This window comes from Siphateles boraxobius, unplaced genomic scaffold (assembly GCF_051911475.1).
Source record: "Siphateles boraxobius isolate OS27281-9 unplaced genomic scaffold, OSU_SipBor_1 57, whole genome shotgun sequence".
Classification (NCBI taxonomy): domain Eukaryota; kingdom Metazoa; phylum Chordata; class Actinopteri; order Cypriniformes; family Leuciscidae; genus Siphateles; species Siphateles boraxobius.
The window spans coordinates 40,122-60,331 of record NW_027509183.1 but is presented as its reverse complement, the minus strand read 5'-3'; the positions used below and the strand labels follow the sequence as shown (position 1 = coordinate 60,331).

Genomic DNA, 20,210 nt, shown 5'->3' with positions numbered 1-20,210 from the left:
AAGAGGAGATGACTGTTACTAATTTTGACTTAAATGTTGCAGCATTTAAACATCATCTATAATCAGGCCAACATGGAATCTGTGTCCGAAAATGAAATTTTCGAAAATATATGCAGATATACGCCACCCACGTCATGCTACACATCCTTTGAGTAATACTGTAGTATTCTCTGCTCCGTACAAATTTTGTGCGTCCACAGATTCCATCTGGGCCTGTAACTACAGCATGACGCTGAAAACATCTGTCCTGAACCGTTTGAAGTCTAGTTCATCCTGAGTTGAGTCTCTAGCATATCCCGTGATTTGTCGGTAAGCGGATGTTCCTCCGTCAGTCTCTGGCAGTGAGGTGAGGACAAGCTTTCCGAGGCACTCGCAGGGGAAACTGACCTCTGATAGGACTGGAGAATTCTGGGAACCCTGTTGAACAGACCCTGACGCAGGGCTTCACCCTATCAGAGCGGAGGACGACGAAGATTCCTGTTCAGCTTTCTGAGTGAGGTTTGAGGGTACAGATAAAGTGCAAAATGGCTCAAAGCCGTCAGAGAACTCGTCTGTTAGCGCGGTGCTTCTCAACCAGTGGGTCATGACCCAAAAAACAGCTCTGTCTTTGTTTTTACAGTGAATTTTTGGGTGCGGAGAGCTTTAAACTATCAATGTGTATTTGAATTGCATATCAAATTTAGATTACACTGTTTTAACAAAGTAATAATGTGATGCATATTTGTCAATTATACAGTACATGGATGAAACTGAGATTTTTGCATGGTGCAGTTTATTTACTATTTTCATTTGATTTGATTTTAATAATCTTTTTTTAATGCAGTTATTATGTGAAAAATTTATTCAGTTAAAAATTATGAAGATGCTTAAAATATGGCTAGCTGTGGAACAAGCAATATTAAATTAATTAAATGTATGATTGAAACACACTGGATTTATTGATAAATGAGGTTATTGTGCATTTAAAACATTCAGTTTATGAGTACTATTTTGAGATTAGTTCGTAATTCAGCATTGGAATTTTAAATGCAATACAAACACATAAATGGAAATTTCTTAATTTATATAAAATCTAAATTCAGGCCTAAATATTTTTTCGAGTGCATCGATGCAATCAATCAAGGCATTTTAGTATTTGATTTTAAGGATTTTTTTTAAGGTTTGTGCAATAAATGAGCAGCACCAGTTGAGAAGCACTGATCCAGTGATTTAGACTTTCTATCTTTCGTTGTTTGTACCCTTCTCTCTCTTCCTCCATGTCTTCAGAGAATCTCAGTTCTTCTTGAAGAATGAAAAGAGGCGCTTGTCTCGGTCCGAGAGGCGATGCCCTCTTCTGGAAGAGGTTCCTCCTCGCGACCCGCTGAAGGAGAATGGAGGATCCTTCCACTCCTCCTGGTGTTTATCCATCAGTTGTTGATCGATAACTCTGTGCATATCATCCTGAGAGAGAGAGAGAGAGAGAGAGAGACATCGGCACTTGACTTTAAGACAGAAAAAAGGCCACAGCCGACAGTTTGAGGTGAGTGAGAATGGATGAACATGAGTCTTGTGTGAACGGCGGACATGAAGGCTGGATATTAGATGAAAACTTTGTGGCAACTAATTGAAATAAAGGTAATGCTTTATAATAAGGTCTTATTTGTGAACGTTAGTTATTACATTAACTAACATGAACTAACAATGGACTATATACAGCATTTATTAACCTTTGTTCATGTCAGTTCACAGTGTATTAAATATTAACCAATGCAGCTTTTGATTTTAAAAATGTATGAGTAAATGTTGAGATGAACGAAGATTATGTAGTATTTTTCATTGTTAGTTCATGTTAACTAATGTAGGTGAACTAATGTTAACCAATGAAACCTTATTGTAATGTGTTACCAAAAGAGTACTAACGTTACTAAAACTAAAGCTGGAATAAAAAATAAATAAAATAGAATATAAATACATTTAATAACTAATTAGAAATATATAAAACAAAAATTAACACTTTACAATAAGGTTAAATTTATTAACATTGGTTAATTACATTAACATAACATGAACTAATAATGATAACAATTCAAAAGTATTTATTAATCTTAATGTTAATTTCAATATTGTATCTGTTAATAAATTGTATTTTATTAACTAATGTTGACCGACAATTGTTCATTGTTAATGTTAGTTAAAATTAATAAAATAAAATGACTAAAACTGAAATGGAAACTGAAAACAAAAATAAAAGTTTCCTTCTCGATACCACAGGTCTCTTTTCACATAAGCATTCACTTTCATGTTTGCTCTAGTGTGATAATGCCCTGAAGAACAACATCACAATGACATGAACGGCGACCTCGTGACCTCATGACCCGGGATGAACATGGATACGGGGAAGACGGCGAACCCGAGCTCACCTCTAAGGCAGGAGGGAGTTACCATAGGGGAGAAGGGGTCTGTATGGAAGCTGAGAAAGGCCACTAGATCAGAAACCACAAGAGCCACACAGTGAACAGCCCTGAGGAGGCAAACTGCAGGCGGAGAGAGAGAGAGAGAGAGAGAGAGAGAGAGAGAGAGAGAGAGAGAGAGAGAGAGAGAGAGAGAGAGGGGGAAGCTAAGTATTAAACACACACACACAGTCACGGGATACAGGTTAGGCAGAGCGACAGGACCGCTGATCTTTGCTTTAATATAAGGAGGAGCAGATGACCACACGTTCATACACTCAAGTAGACATACTGAGAGTTAAAGTCAACATGAAACTGCACCCACAACACATTATACATCTGTAATGGAGCATAGTTCCTTTTTAATCTATGACTGGAAACTGATTTCATCCTCCCGAGCATTTACACGGATCCCAATAGTAATGTCTTTTTCAAATCTATGTTTATCTTATATTGCTGTAACCTTTATAATGTGAATGTTATCTGGCAATAAATATCCATTAACTACTGATTATATTTTCCAAATGTTGTCATGTACAATAGTACATTTTTAAAGTCATGAAACAATGATTTTCATCAAGACAAACTTATTTTGTGAGATGGACCTTGAAAACCTTTTTACCATTTTTATCACAAGTGCATCGGCAACACTTTATAAGGTTTAATTTGTTAACTTTAGTTAATGCGTTAGCAAACATCAACTAAAAATCAGCAATATATATATTCTAGAGCATTATTAATCTTTGTTAATGTTAGTAAGTAAAAATAGAATTGTTCATGTGCATTGTTCAACAGTTCAACAGTGCATTAACTAATGTTAACAAATACAACTTTTGATTTTAATAATGTATTAGTAAATGTTGACATTAAGATTAATAAATGCTGTAGAAATAGCGTTGTTCATTGTTAACTAATGTAGTTAACTAATCAAATCTTATTGTAAAGTGTTATCAAAGACTTTTATAGAGCTGTATATACAAAACTGTTTAGTCCTTGAATTTTGAAATATGAATTTTATAAAATTTTTGCTTTTTTGTTGAATGCTGAGTCTGTATCTGCCTGTGAAGCTGATATAACAATACATTTAAATGCAACCAACAAACATCATGTACAGTAATAGCCTGAAACAATCACTAAATACATATTGACTTATGATTAACATTGACTGTACAGTCTAGGCGAAACTGTTTTAGCACATTTTGATTTTTTAATATTACAAAAACATTTTAATTTTGTTAAGATAGTATGCATTTATGAATTGTGTTCAAAAAGATCAGGAACGTGTCGTAAAGTAAATAAGGTCAATGTTGACTTCATGTTGACTTTAAGGATAAAGGGCCAAAGGAGAGAGAAACAGACAGAGAGAAAGAGGCTGAACGCTGCCATTCATTACAGTTTAGCATCACAAAAAGCTCATTTACCGTGAGCAGGTGCCAGGTCGTGCTGAAAAATGAAATCTTCATCTCCATAAAGCTTTTCAGCAGATGGAAGCATGAAGTGCTCCAAAATCTCCTGATAGCTAGCTGCATTGACCCTGCCCTTGATAAAACACAGTGGACCAACACCAGCAGCTGACACCCCAGACCATCACTGACTGTGGGTACTTGACACTGGACTTCAGGCATTTTGGCATTTCCTTCTCCCCAGTCTTCCTCCAGACTCTGGCACCTTGATTTCCGAATGACATGCAAAATTGGCTTTCATCCGAAAAAAGTACTTTGGACCACTGAGCAACAGTCCAGTGCTGCTTCTCTGTAGCCCAGGTCAGGCGCTTCTGCCGCTGTTTCTGGTTCAAAAGTGGCTTGACCTGGGGAATGCGGCACCTGTAGCCCATTTCCTGCACACGCCTGTGCACGGTGGCTCTGGATTTTTCTACTCCAGACTCAGTCCACTGCTCCCGCAGGTCCCCCAAGGTCTGGAATCGGTCCTTCTCCACAATCTTCCTCAGGGTCCGGTCACCTCTTCTCGTTGTGCAGCGTTTTTTGCCACACTTTTTCCTTCCCACAGACTTCCCACTGAGGTGCCTTGATACAGCACTCTGGGAACAGCCTATTTGTTCAGAAATTTCTTTCTGTGTCTTACCCTCTTGCTTGAGGGTGTCAATGATGGCCTTCTGGACAGCAGTCAGGTCGGCAGTCTTACCCATGATTGCGGTTTTGAGTAATGAAACAGGCTGGGAGTTTTTAAAAGCCTCAGGAATCTTTTGCAGGTGTTTAGAGTTAATTAGTTGATTCAGATGATTAGGTTAATAGCTCGTTTAGAGACCCTTTTCATGATATGCAAATTTTTTGAGATAGGAATGTTGGGTTTTCATGAGCTGTATGCCAAAATCATCAGTATTAAAACAATAAAAGACCTGAAATATTTCAGTTGGTGTGCAATGAATCTAAAATATATGAAAGTTTAATTTTTATCATAACATTATGGGAAAAAATGAATTTTTTCACAATATGCAAATTTTTTGAGAAGGACCTGTACGTCTAAGTACATTTTCACACCCCTAAACATGCTGCAGAATAAAACGAACTGTGATTGGTTGCTTTACATGTCAGTCAGTTGGCCTCTGGGTGGTCCTTGGCCAATGAAAGCTGCGATGGAGTCTAGACCTCCTGCCGTCAGTCTGAAGATCTGGCTACGCAAAACTAATTGTAACCCCACGGCACCAATGTAACCCCTCCCTGATAACAAGCAGGTTAAAGACCACAGTTACATTGGTGCCATGACCCGGATGGGAGCGAGGTTTATGAGGGGCCAGCTAGTAAGAGTTGTGCAGTCTTTAGAGTCTTTGTCTCACATTCCATTCCATCATTCGTATTGCTTCATGGGACCCACAGGTTTTACCTTTGTTTGTAATATTTTGTGTCTAATAACATTCTGTAATGCGATTCATTGGAGTGAGTGAGACTAACCTGCCAGGCTTCTAACTGCTGAGACAGGTTGAGTTTCTGCTGTATCGCATCCAACAGCTGACTGTTCAAAGACATGATGTCTATCTTACACTTCGCCAGCTCCATCTCCACGGCTCTCTTCCTGTAACAGGGAAGAGAAGCAACAAAAGAGTCACTGAACTGCATCTCAGGTTAATGTTGTGATTGGCAGAATGGTGTCACGACACATGGTGGTCTGAAAAGTTTTTGGTTCATTGCTATATGTAGTTGCGAACTGCTGGTCACTTGATTTCAGGAATTAGTCACAAATTTGTGAAAAAGAATTGCGCTTCATTGAATTGAATGTGCACTTGTAGTGTACTTCAAATTTTAAAATTATATATTTAAAAAAAAACTTTACTTGCAGATAATACAATATTAATGAAATAAAAGGCCACTTATGTTTGCTTAGAGACTTTTAATGATTAAAAAGTGCAATATTACGGAGCCCCTAAAGGGACGTGGTGGTGGAAAAAAAATTAGGATGGGAGAATTTTTTTTTTTAAATCTTTTGCGTTCCCTCGCAAAACTTTTGCGTTCCCCCGAGAAACTTTGCGTTCACTCGCAAAGATATTTGCGTTCCCACGCAAAGATATTTGCGTTCCCACGCAAAACCTGTTGTGAGCTCGGACAGACACTTCCTGTTTAATGTCCCGCTGGCAGTGCTTCAGAGCTCCGTACGTTAATGGAGCGTTTCATAGTGTTTGAACTTGGACTCAAATATAAAGAAATGCGGTCAGTGCTTTACTCAAGGAACTTTCCGGATCAATATTCTTGAGCTAAACATTGTTAAAACACAAACGACACCTATTTACAATCACAGTAACCTAGACAACTAGCTACAACCCAATTTTCCTAAAAACGAGCTTTATAATATAGGCTAAATGGATCTTTATGTGCAGGCGGCTGAGAGAAAAGTCAAAGGACCATCTGCAAAGTGCAATATAACCCAAAAAACGACTAGGGCATCAACTCATATTCAAAAACACAAAAATAGTCATTAACTTCAATGTTACAAACTGTAGTGCCACCCAATTCAGCTTACACATCAATGGTGACCCACTGGTCATACTACACTGCTTTTGCACATTTTATATTATGAAAAATATTCAATAACTTCACTGTAACACACCAAATTTAGTTCACACATCACTGCTCTAATATTGGTTATACAACACTTTGTCTTCCAAATGCATAACTGTTAAAGGGGTCATGAACTGGCTTTTTTTTTTAAAAATTATATTGTTGTCTGAGGTCAACTTATGATGTTCGCTTGGTTTTTACATTCAAAAACATCAAAATGAATAAGTAATAGGCTATTTTCTACCCTAGTTTTGAGCCTAGCTCAAAAACGCTCGGTTTTTATGGGCGTCTCGCATTGAAGACTTGGAAGTAAACGCCCACTGCTGTGAGTGGATAACAGTTTTGCATAATAATGAGTTTCAACTCACTCGTCAGTGCACGTGGGGGAAATTGTTTTGAAAACTTCCAATGTTGTAAAATGGCAACCGGAATGATTCGCCCATACATGTTCGACCCAGAGTCCGATCCCGAATCGCAGGACAATGAACCAACAACACCTCAAATACAACGGATACTTCAGCCTGTGACAGCGTGGTAAGTTATTGTTAATTGTTTATGCTACTTCTAATGTAGGCTATCTTTAATGTTTTTATAGAAATTTTACTCACATAAGTGTGTTGCACCATTCCTGTCGAATCCAATATAGAAGGCACAGCACCGTTTTTCAATCTTAATCGGTCTGCAAATCCTGTCTCGACCTGTGTCTTGTTTACAAAACAGTCCTCGGCGAAATGAAGCGAACAAACGGACAATGTTTTACCCACATCAGCTGGAACCTCATTAAAAATAAATTTTAACCATGCATTCCTATTGGAATCCAGGGGAAGCTTATGCAGCGACTGTCTTCTTCCACAACCAGGCACTGCACAATATTTAGTAAACGGCATGTTTACTGCTCGGTAGCTCGATCCGGGGCCTATACCATGAAGCCGGTTTAGGTGGCTAGCCAGCTATGTTTCAGTTTAGTTTGCGACAACCCTGGGTTTTAGGGACCATGAAAGTGGTTTGGCTTTAAGCAGTGTTCATCGCCATAGTAACTTGCGCTCCACGGCTAGCCTGGTCCGGGGCAGGTTATGTTCCAGGTAAGAGGTTGCAAACCGAACTTGGACCAATCAGCTGTGAGCAAAGTGACACATGTCTGATGCGATAAAGTCACTCCACCTGTTTCTACTCCAAATTAAAGGTCACTACATAGCAAATGATTTTTAAAGACAAAACCGTCTTGGTTTTAGTGATGCTTATTTAGAATAATACATTTGTTTGATTTAGATATTATTTATGTAATTATTATACCCTTAATCAATCACACATGTACAATTTTAGTCCATCAATTATTATTACGCAGTTTAAATGAATAAATATATAAAGGTAATATAAATACGCTTTAGCATCAATAGATGAAGCTATAAAATAACTACATGTGAGCTTAAATGTTCATTTCTCTCTATACCTTTATCAGCTGTATAAAATAACTTCACAACTTTTACTTGCACTGATATACAGTAGCGAGACTTTTTCTTTTAGTTGTCCTCTTTCATAGACAGCTGTTTTCTTCTTGCTGTGTAAATTTGTTTTACTATTTTAATACTTTTATTTAATAAGTGAATTGCACTGCTTCTCTCACGAGAAATTAATCTCAGTTTCACTCTCTCAACATGTGATTGGCTGTTCGATACTGATGTCACACCTAAACTCCTAAACTCAGGATCAAAGCCTGGGTTGACAGAGAAAGTTGATGATCAGCATCATGGTACCAACAAAGCCTGGTTGGATTGGTTTGGTTTTGTCAACTCAAAACTAATCCTGTAACCCTGAGTTTGTTCAACTACCATCATGGTACAGGCCCCGGTTTGTCATCACGAGGTAGGCCTATGTTATTTAGCTATGCCTGTAATGCGCGAATCGGTGGGCGGGGCTAAACCGGCCGTGTTGAAGTAGGCGTTGATCTTCTTCTGCGGGGGTGGTGTTTTATCCTCTTTGACGTCATAGTTCCCCAGTTTGAAAAACGAGTCGTTTGCTGAGCCTGGTGTCAATAAAAGCATTTATTGGACTAACAAGGACGTTTTCAGTTCTGAAACTTACAGGATATTCTTATAATATGGTGACCTCTTAGATGTCAAAAGCTCAAGGAAAATTTGATTTCTCAGTTCATCACCCCTTTAATGTAACTCTTTTATCCAAAGGTATACATTTACATTCTTATGAGATCTTGCTCTTCCCTGGGAATCGAACCTATGACCTTGACATTGCAAGCACCAACGCTCTACTGTTTGAGCTAAAGGAAAGCTATTATGGGAAGTAATTGCACATTTTTTTTTTTTTTTTTAAATGTGCGCAGCTAGTTACAATCATAGCTTATGCATTATATTTGTTTACTGAATTTCGATGGCATTACACTGTATAACAGTGTGAAGTTATTGATTTTATTTCATAAAAAATCATAACAATTATGCTTTTTTTATCAAACTAAGTATTGTAGTATAACCAGCAGGAGAGCGGTGATTTTTTAAACTGAATTTGGCCACAGTAGTGTCATAGTGAAACTATAGAATATGTTTAATAATATAAAATGTGCAGATGGGTTTGGGATTTGAACTTTGCAGACGGCCCCTTATTTGGACTTGTCTCTCAAACGGCTGTTTAGAGATAAATTTATATTATGAGGAGAATTACCTCGTTGTCTAGGTTACTGTGATTGTAAATATGTGTCGTTTGTGTTTTAACAACGTTTAGCTCAAGAATATTGATCCGGGAAGTTCGAATAGCCTATTTGAATATTGCCAGCTTCAACTCCTTGAGTAAAGCACTGACCGCATTTCTTTATATTTGAGTCCAAGTTCAAACACTATGAAACGCTCCATTAACGTACGGAACTCTGAAGCACTGCCAGCGGGACATAAAACAGGAAGTGTCTGTCCGAGCTCACAACAGGGTTTGCGAGGGAACGCAAAGTTTCTCGGGGGAACGCAAATAACATTGCGAGGGAACGTCCCTTTAGGGGCTCCATACAATATACTTAAAAGTACATTTGAATAATTACAAGTCGTGCTTTAAAGTATAGTCATTTTGATGTGTTGATGAACATACTAAAGCACTTTATTCTAAAAATTTAAATATTTGAATTTACATTTAAAGTTATAATATATTCTAAATGTACTTAAGTGCAACTTCATCATTGCGAATGTGTATTTACAAATATACAGCAGTCTACATTTGAAGTGGATCATAAAAGTTAATCAGTTGTTCTAAGACAAGAATGGGTATTGTTCAAAATTAATGTATAACTTTGATGAAAAGTTTTGATCCACTTCAAATGTTGACTACTGTATTTAAATATATGACATACAAGTTTCAATAGAAATGCCATTAAAATACATTTTAGTTGAACATAAATACATTCGGCAGTACACTTTAACTCCTACTTAAGTGGTTCAAAAAAAGCAGCTAATTGCATTTAATATAAAAAATGTATACTATAATTCATTTTCATCTAAATACAATTAACATGCAATTAAGTGTCAAAAACATTCAGTTCACACATGTGTATACAATTTAAAAGTATAATCTTTGTAACGAGTAGTATACTGTTTTTAAAAGTATGCTAAGTGTCCTTCCTTACAGGCTGAAGTTTAATATTGAGCAAAAACCACTGATTTGCAGGAAGTCTCTAAACATGTACATGTGTGTCAGTCACACTTACTTGGCAATGGCTTCATCTCTGTCTCGTATAGCACTCTGCAACTGCTCGCTGGGTTCGTGGACTTCTGCCATCGCTATCAACCTATCGTTCTCTTCTCTTGAAGAAGAAACTTCCACCGAGAGCAGCGCCACCTGCAGGATCAAAAGAGGAACCAGAGGACAGGTGAATTGATGAGCTCAGGTATTTATATAAGGCTGCGTTTAAGTCCGGCCTGGTCCCACACCAAATAATGTCCGATTACAAAATTGGTGCGATGTTCAATTCGGCTCCATTTTTTGAGGGGAATCATGGTTTTGGTTGCTTGATATCAAAATTCCACTTTTTATTTAGAAACTAGAAAGCAGTATTAGAACGTGACATTCAAATTATTTTAAACCGTTCAAGCGAAAGAAGACGCGAAAGAAACTCAATTCGGTACACGCACATATACACACAAAGCGTGCGCACAGAGAGCTGTGTCTCATGCAGCGCACCGCTGAACTGAGCTCTTTTGTTCTTATTACACTTAAATGGACGAATGCACACAAAATGATGTCGAAATGCCTGTTTTGGCGAGTATACTACGCATAAGCACAGTCTTAACTGAGTTAAAATAAGAAGTCTTAACCCTCTGGTCCTCTTTGCATGTATTTCTTTTGTCTTTTTTTTATTTTATTTCAATGAAACGAATGTACTATATTTAATGTTTTTTGTTTCATATTTTGTATTTTATGGTACTTATATTTTCACTGTATTTATAATCCCTCCTTTTATTCACTTTTTGAGCATAGACCTGAAAATTTAATTTCCAACTTAAATTTTAGAGCACATACTTAAGTCGTCATGAAACGGAAGTTGAGATTGTCCTTTTTTCCTTATTGTGACGTATATCCGAGTGAGACGGCTTCTGAAATTAGAAAAAAATATAGGCCGGGGGTTGATTTCATCCTTCGGGAATTGATTGGATCGTTGGAGGTTGGGCGTTACTAACAAAATGGAGGCAGATTTGAATGTCAGTTTGATGAAAATTTTTTAATTGAGGAACCCGACGATGAAAACGAGGACGAGCAGCCCAAATTTTCCGGAAGGAATCACCCCATATTTATATGAGCCTCCCATATTTATACGGGCCAGAAAAGAGACAGACCACAATAGCCACGCTCTCTAGTAATAGATTTTGACCGGAAGAGAAGAGAAGTCGTGTCGAGGGGGGAGGGAAGGGTAACGTATTTGATTAAAGATTATAAGGGTACATGAATTAAAAAAAAAATAATGAAGTGCACAGATAAATCATTTATAATAAACACTACAATATTACATATAAAAATACGAATGGTAAAAAGTTTCAAAGATTGAACGTAAAAAAAGTTACAGAATTTAACATTTTAATTTCAAAAATGTTTTTATATATATTTTTTTTTATATGAAATATATATTTTCAAAAACATGTTTTACTCTAAAACTGAGAAAATCAAAGCCATAAATTAAAACAAGTTTTGTTCAAAATTTGAGCCTGATATCTCAAAAAATGAGCTTTCGGTAAGATTTGATTTGGCCGCAGTATCAAAAGTTTTCACTAGGTGAAATTCGTCTCCCATTCATTTCCTATGCGATCATTTTTGATCACAAGTGTGACTATTTTTTTCAGGACCGTTTAACCTGTTCGAATCACGTCCATTATTTTTTGCGTGTGTTCACACAGCAAGTGCCAAAACCTTTACCAAGCTTCGTACCATTCCGATGGAGAAAGAAAATTCGCAAACAAAATTTTTTTTACAATTTTTCAGTCAGAAATGACCGAAGAGCACTAGAGGGAACATAAACCGTTTGGAGAATATCTGATGTGTGTCAGATCCGTGCATTTCGTCTTAAAAGTAACAGTAGCTTAATATACATGCTGCTGTCTTGTCATTAATTAAAGAACAAACAAAAAAAGAAAAGAAAATATGCTTTTTACTGAATACCTTCTTTAGATTTAATAAGGATTAATATATATTTAATTGAAACATTATAGTATTCGTAGTGAAATACCACTACTGGCAGAACCCCGGCAAGGGGTGTAAATGGAAAGCTCACTCGTGGGTACATTAAGTGTGAGCACTGCTGTTGTGACATCACAATCGTGTTGCATTGTGGTCTATGGATCTGTCTGAAGTGTACGTATTGGTCAAAATCGAGGGGTTGAGGCAAGGGTCTGTCCAAATAAACTTCCCTCGTCCATTTGACGAAGTTGAACACAATTTAAAATGGCAGCTTAGAGAGTGCATGTCTAAAAGTGGAGTTGAACACAGCGTGTGTGTGTGTGTGTGTGTATGTACGTGTGTGTACCTGATTATGGAGCTGTAGCGCCTCCTCCTGGCTGTTGTGTGTTTTTTCCTGCTCCTGTTCGAAACGTTCTCTGAGTTCTCGCAGCTCCTCGCTCAATTTACGAACCTGCTCTTCTAGAACCTCCTCGTCACTGCGCCGTGAACCCTAAACACATGCAAAACACGTTGAATAATGTCAATTTGACTACATAAAACTTTCAGATTTATATGTGATGATTGTTACCGTAGATTCATTGCCGTCCAGCAGGTTTTGTGTAAGTCTGCGCAGCTCCAGAAGATTAGCGGGCAAACTACCCATGGGGACGTCTTTTGCCGACAACGTCTCCGAAGACTCATCCATGGAGGAGTCTGTGGATAAGGCGGAGTCTGTGATGTCACTTCCTCTCAGCTGTGAGCAGATGGACCGCACCTGACAGTAAGCCTCCCACAGCTGCAGCCGAAGCTAAAGGGATGGAAAGAGCATTTGTGATTGCACTTTTTAAAGATCATTTATAGAAATTTGTTCATGCAAAAAGCTATTTTAGTTTGTGAAATATTTAAGAGCTGAGCATATCTAGAAAAATGTATATTCGCTATAGACTACTATATGCATTCCATGAATTTTTCAAATGTTATCAATTCGATGACTTGTCCAGGACTGGTCATTTAAAATTCCCTGATATTTCCTGGATTTCCAGGAGTGTTGAATCCACATGTCTTCAGTGAAAGGAGACAAATCCTGTTCATTCTGCAAGGTATTTATATGTTCGTTTGTTTTTCATTTTAAGAAAATATTAAAACATACAGTATTTGGCATTGGTTTTTCATTGTTAAAGTATTTTTAAACATACAGGATTTTTTATGTTTTTGAAAGAAGTCATTCTTCGGAAATTATTCTAATATGATGATTTATGGCTCAAGAAACATTTCTGATTATTATCAATGTTGAAAACTGCTTCATATTTTTGTGGAAACATTTTTCCAGGATTCTTTGATGAATAGAAAGTTCAAAAGAACAGCATTTATTGGAAATAGAAAACTTTTTGTAACATTATAAATATCTTTACTGTCACTTCTGAAAAAAATGTAGTGTACATGATTCAGTGCAATGTCATTTCCTAATTTCCTGACCAGTAAAAGCTAAATATGTAATTCAAATTTTTGTTTTTTTTGTTTTTTTTGGCTTGGGCCATTTGTTTGCCGAGGATATATATGGATATATATGACCCTGGACCACAAAACCAGTCATATGATGTATATAGCTGAATAAATAAGCTTTCCATTGATGTATGGTTTGTTAGGATAGGACAATATTTGGCCAAGATACAACTATTTGAAAATCTGGAATCTGAGGGTGCAAAAAAATCAAAATATTGAACAAATATATCCGTTAAATTTGTCCAAAGGAAGTCCTCGATGTTGCTGCATCCACTTACAAAAATAACTTTGATAGATTTACGGTAGGAAATTTACTAAATATCTTCATGGAAAGTGATCTTTACCTAATATCCAAATGATTTTTGGCATGAAATAAAAATCTATAGTTTTGACCCATACAATGTATTGTTGCCACAATGCGACTTATGACTAGTTTTGTGGTCCAGGTGCACATATATGGTCGAAGGGCACAAACAATGTCACTAGTTTTGTAGAATTACCCAAAATATTGTGAAGCAGCAAGCCAATCAGATTAAGATCTGTAATGCACAGTGAAAGTAAGCGTGTCTGTCCGCGGTCCGATCTTCTGTTCAGTGATGTACCTGCTCTCTCTCCTGCTCCAGCTCCTCCTGCTCCATGCTCTGTTCCATCTCACAGAGAAGACTGTGTGGGTTTGGACTGAAGCCCTGGAGACTGTGTTCCTCCGTCAGCTCCTCCACACGAGCGCTCAGATTCCTGTGGGACACGCGCACCTCCTGCAGCTCCAGCTGGCTCTGCCGCAGCTGTACCAACACACACACACACACACACACACACACACCTGAGGCTGAGGGAGTTTACCGGCCGGGTGCTGAAAACAGGCTGGTGGCCGAGGGGTGTTTAGTTTAGTTAACTCTGAAGAGCTTTCTTTATACATCATCTGTCATTCTGTAAATATTTTGTCACCTATGATTCATTCATTCCATTACCGGAAGTGTGATAATAGAAATAAATCAGTGTTTTTAATGTAGTGATTCATCTCTCAATGTTATGCTCTATTTTAGACCAATGATATCACAGGACTCTCTCGTTACTGAACATTACTTTAAGCCCATTTTTAAAAAGCACTATTCATTCATTTATTTTAAAAAAAAATCTTTTTTTTGAAGCGATTAATTACTTTTTAAGAACAACACGTTCAGTAAATCTAAAACGGGCCGTAAGAGCCGATGAAAAAAGCTGAGAACTGGAGGCCGTCCAGCAAATAATACAGTGACTCAAACCATCAAACACACGCAAAACAATGAACTACTAAATCTATAATAGCACTGAATTAAATGGAACGAGAAAAATAATGACTATTTTTCTTTCTTTGTTTGGTCCGCAGCTTTTGTCTGCTGAGTTTTCAATGATTTCCTTTCATTCAGATTTCATTTCAGGTGCAGATCAATCAGAACAAACTGCTCATCTTAATATAATGCATGGAATGGACAATTATATTTTTGCTGCAAGAAAAATAAAGGCTATTTTAGGACCATTAAGAATTTTTGCATTATTATTAATAATTAAATAAGAAACACTGCAATCTTTTCACTTTTTTATGGCCAGAATTTCAAATATATGTTGTAAACATATGGCTCAATGAAATATATTTTTTATATTTAAAATATATTTCACTTAAACCTTCAAATATCAAAATATATTCCAAAATGTACTTTAAGGGGCAAGATAATATATTTCTAAATATTGTGTGTAAATTCAGTTTTATATACACACATATTTCCCGACAATATAAATATATGTAGATTGACAGATTGATATAAAAATGACTCAAAAAAATATAAGATACCTGTAAATATATTTTAAAATATATATTTTTTTGCAGTAAAAATATATAAACGCAAGGTACATTTCAAGAAGCTAAATATATTAAGATTTGTTTTCAGAGAAAATAATATATATTTATATTATAAAAAGCATGTTTTACTTTTATATTTTTATCATTTTTCTTTATATATATATATATATATATATATCTTTTTTACCCCTATTCTTTTCGTGTTTATGGGATTTATGACATGTATGCTTATTAGTTTATCAGTCCAATCATATAGAGTTGTTCTTCTGTATGTTGTTTAGTGAAAAGCCCTGATGAATAATATGATGTTTTCTGTGTAACAGCCGCTCACCTGTAAGTCCTTCTCGTGACACTGTTTCTCCAGCACCAGCGTTCGCTCTCTCAGCTCGTCCACCGTGTTCTGCATCTGCTCGTTCTCCTCCAGCATGGCGTTCACACGCCGCTCCAGTTCCTGCTTACGCTCCGACAACATCTGTATCTGCTCAACGAGAGCCGGAAACACACCAGGTTACAAATATCATCATCATCATCATCATTCTGAGCTATTCAGACCAAAACATCTGCAAACTTTAAACATGATGCTTGTTGTGAAGAGTGAAGATCGCAATATATCTGAGCCTTTATCAGCTTCTCAAGAAAAACTCAAGTGTGGTTTAGTGGGTGAAACTCTGGTGTTGTTGGAATGCTGTGTTGCCAGGCTTCATGAGAAGGGAGTCACCAACACCTCCATAGTCAGGAATGTGCGCTTGATAACGGGAATATTTCTGTTCAAAACAGCCCCATGAAAATGCTGTTGCTCAGAAGTTGTGCTTCAAGTATCATTATTCTCTCACTGGTTTCTCCTACACTGGTGCAGAAACAATGTTCACACAATTCACTCAACAAGTAACACATTCATTAATTGAAATTGAAATGTATTGACAAAAAACACACACAAGAAAAATAGTATCACTGCAAAAAATGCTTTTCTTACTTCGTATTTTTGTCTTGTCTCCAGTCCAAATATCTAAAAATACTTAAATCAAGATTAATTGCTTAAATTAAATTACTTAAATTACTTGACAAGGAAAAAATAAAATCTAAATTAAGTGAGTTCTGCTTAAATCAAGCAAAATTATCTGCCAATGGGGAAAGAAATTTTTTTGTTTTAGGCAAAAAAAACCTCTTAATTCTATCAGAAAACAAGACATAATATCTGTTCATTTTACTTCTCTAGTAAATGCATCTTTATTTAAGAATTTTTAGATGTTTGGACTGGAAACAAGAGAAAAATACTTAGTAAAAAAAGCATTTTTAAGCATTACACAATTCAGAATCAGTATTTTAGTTTCTATTTTAGTTTGATTATAATTGTATTACTATTTTGAATTAGCTTTTATTTTTTATATTTTAAGTAATGTGCTTTTGTCAATTTATTATTATTATTTAGTATTGCTATATAAGTTTAATTTTTCTATTTTATTTTTAAGTTATTTCCACTAAATAATTTTAGTGCTTCAACTTAAAGGGATAGTTCACCCAAAAATGAAAATTCTGTCAGTATTTACTCTCCCTCATGTTGTTCAACCCCGTAAGACCTTCGTTCATCTTCAGAACACGAATTAATATATTTATGATTAAATCTGAGAGCTGGATCACTCCTCCATAGGCTTCTAAGGGATTGAAACTTGTTCTCCGAAAAGTTATTAAAAACATCGTTAAAATAGTCCAAGAGACTACAGTGGCTCAATCTTAAATTTATCAAGCGATGAGAATAGTTTTTGTGCGCAAAAAAACAAACAAAAATAACGACTTTATTTCAACTATTGATTTCCTTCTCTGTGGGGCTCGAGTCAGTTGATGTAGTGTGATTGCGTAGAGCTATGTCACACGTAGGCTCACTATTGGCTGACGCTGGTCATGTGTGTGATGCATGTGACGTACAACACAGAAGAACTGCGCTGTTACACTAGTGAACTGACTCGAGGCCCGCAGAGAAAGAAATGAATAGTTGAAATAAACTCGTTGTTTTTTTGCGCACAAAAAGTATTCTCGTCGCTTGATAAACTTAAGATTGAGCCACTGTAGTCACTTAGTCACTGTAGTGATCCAGCTCTCAGATTTAATCACAAATATCTTAATTCGTGTTCTGAAGATGAACGAAGGTCTTACGGGGTTGGAACAACATGAGGGAGTGTAATTACTGACAGAATTTTCATTTTTGGGTGAGCTAACCCTTTAAACTTATTTCAGTTTATTTCCAAGCAATATTTCAAATTTTTAGTTTTTCAACTAACATTTATATTTTAATTTATTTCAGCTTTATTTCAATTAACAGAAATGATTAAATAGTTTCAAACAACAATAATAACCCTGATGTGAATCTAATGAGAATCATCATTGAGAATTAAAAAATACGGCTGCATTACAGTAATGAGAATTTGAAGAGGAGAATGTGTTTAATTGTCTTGAAAATTATGTCACAATACTACAATACTACTAATCTGACTGGTTCTAAAATAGGTTTCATTTACTTTAAGCTACATATAATGTAATTTATGGTATATCATTTATGGTGAAATGTGACCTAGACAGGGTAGGTCCCTAGAAAAGTACCTCACTGAAGTGTGTGTGCAGCGCATGAGACGAACATGAGCAGAAGTTTTGCTGTCTCCCTCATGTTATGACCTAGATCTGCTAACCTATTTCAGCAGCAGCACTGAGGGATTCTGTGTGATCCAACGTACGCCACAGCTGGACATTTAATGCATACTTCTGCTTATCTTCAAACATTCATTTGAAATCAGCCGAACTAGACAGTGACACTGGTGTATTTATGTCCTGGTCGGCCCAGAAGCGTCATGGATTGGAACAGACGCCCATTTCTCACTGTCTGGCACTGGCGGCATTTTCGGGAACACCCAGACATTGCAGCATTTGCTCTTAAAATAGTTTTCCTTGCTCGAGTACACACACTTCAGATGGGAAAATTGCTACTAAAGAGCCTTTAGTATAGCTGTAGTGAACTGACAGGATGATCCATGCTTTCATGTTGTTTACACCAAATTCTGACCCGACCATCTGAATGTTGCAGCAGAAATCCAGACTCATCACACCAGGCAAAAAAAATAATAATTCCAATCTTCTATTGTCTCTCAGTTTTGTGTTCTCAGCTGACAGAAGTGTCACCGGTGTGTTTCTTCTGCTTCAAGGTTTGGTGTTGTGTGTTCAGAGAAGCTCTTCTGCTTCAAGGTTTGGTGTGTTGTGTGTTCAGAGATGCTCTTCTGCTTCAAGGTTTGGTGTGTTGTGTGTTCAGAGATGCTCTTCTGCTTCAAGGTTTGGTGTGTTGTGTGTTCAGAGATGCTCTTCTGCTTCAAGGTTTGGTGTGTTGTGTGTTCAGAGATGCTCTTCTACTTCAAGGTTTGGTGTGTTGTGTGTTCAGAGATGCTCTTCTACTTCAAGGTTTGGTGTGTTGTGTGTTCAGAGATGCTCTTCTACTTCAAGGTTTGGTGTGTTGTGTGTTCAGAGATGCTCTTCTACTTCCAGGCTTGGTGTGTTGTGTGTTCAGAGATGCTCTTCTACTTCCAGGTTTGGTGTGTTCAGAGATGCTCTTCTATTTCCAGGTTTGGTGTGTTGTGTGTTCAGAGATGCTCTTCTACTTCCAGGTTTGGTGTGTTGTGTGTTCAGAGATGCTCTTCTGCTTCAAGGTTTGGTGTGTTGTGTGTTCAGAGATGCTCTTCTACTTCCAGGTTTGGTGTGTTGTGTGTTCAGAGATGTTCTTCTGCTTCAAGGTTTGGTGTGTTGTGTGTTCAGAGATGCTCTTCTACTTCCAGGTTTGGTGTGTTGTGTGTTCAGAGATGCTCTTCTGCTTCAAGGTTTGGTGTGTTGTGTGTTCAGAGATGCTCTTCTACTTCCAGGTTTGGTGTGTTGTGTGTTCAGAGATGCTCTTCTGCTTCAAGGTTTGGTGTGTTGTGTGTTCAGAGATGCTCTTCTACTTCCAGGTTTGGTGTGTTGTGTGTTCAGAGATGCTCTTCTATTTCCAGGTTTGGTGTGTTGTGTGTTCAGAGATGCTCTTCTGCTTCAAGGTTTGGTGTGTTGTGTGTTCAGAGATGCTCTTCTATTTAAAAGGTTTGGTGTGTTGTGTGTTCAGAGATGCTCTTCTACTTCCAGGTTTGGTGTGTTATGTGTTCAGAGATGCTCTTCTACTTCCAGGTTTGGTGTGTTGTGTGTTCAGAGATGCTCTTCTGCTTCAAGGTTTGGTGTGTTGTGTGTTCAGAGATGCTCTTCTACTTCCAGGTTTGGTGTGTTGTGTGTTCAGAGATGCTCTTCTACTTCCAGGTTTGGTGTGTTGTGTGTTCAGAGATGCTCTTCTGCTTCAAGGTTTGGTGTGTTGTGTGTTCAGAGATGCTCTTCTACTTCCAGGTTTGGTGTGTTGTGTGTTCAGAGATGCTCTTCTGCTTCAAGGTTTGGTGTGTTGTGTGTTCAGAGATGCTCTTCTGCTTCAAGGTTTGGTGTGTTGTGTGTTCAGAGATGCTCTTCTACTTCCAGGTTTGGTGTGTTGTGTGTTCAGAGATGCTCTTCTGCTTCAAGGTTTGGTGTGTTGTGTGTTCAGAGATGCTCTTCTACTTCCAGGTTTGGTGTGTTGTGTGTTCAGAGATGCTCTTCTGCTTCAAGGTTTGGTGTGTTGTGTGTTCAGAGATGCTCTTCTGCTTCAAGGTTTGGTGTGTTGTGTGTTCAGAGATGCTCTTCTACTTCAAGGTTTGGTGTGTTGTGTGTTCAGAGATGCTCTTCTACTTCCAGGTTTGGTGTGTT

General features: G+C 37.2%; 1 protein-coding gene across 2 annotated transcripts in view; it reads right to left on the bottom strand.

The window, feature by feature from the left end:
- Nucleotides 1-809: 809 nt before the first annotated feature.
- bicdl1 (BICD family like cargo adaptor 1) overlaps nucleotides 810-20,210 on the bottom strand; it is a 48,068-nt gene continuing 28,667 nt past the window's right edge. The window contains exons 4-11 of one of the 2 annotated variants that reach the window (XR_013195694.1): nucleotides 15,751-15,897; nucleotides 14,185-14,364; nucleotides 12,669-12,887; nucleotides 12,447-12,590; nucleotides 10,140-10,270; nucleotides 5,339-5,459; nucleotides 2,400-2,513; nucleotides 810-1,440 (exon numbers count right to left, since the gene is read on the bottom strand). Coding sequence is in view for 1 of the 2 variants with exons in the window: in XM_077206876.1 (XP_077062991.1) it covers nucleotides 1,273-1,440; nucleotides 5,339-5,459; nucleotides 10,140-10,270; nucleotides 12,447-12,590; nucleotides 12,669-12,887; nucleotides 14,185-14,364; nucleotides 15,751-15,897 (1,110 nt within the window). In the remaining variant the exon portion in view is untranslated. The remainder of the gene's footprint in view (nucleotides 1,441-2,399; nucleotides 2,514-5,338; nucleotides 5,460-10,139; nucleotides 10,271-12,446; nucleotides 12,591-12,668; nucleotides 12,888-14,184; nucleotides 14,365-15,750; nucleotides 15,898-20,210) is intronic. The other variant, XM_077206876.1, reaches the window with a different exon arrangement.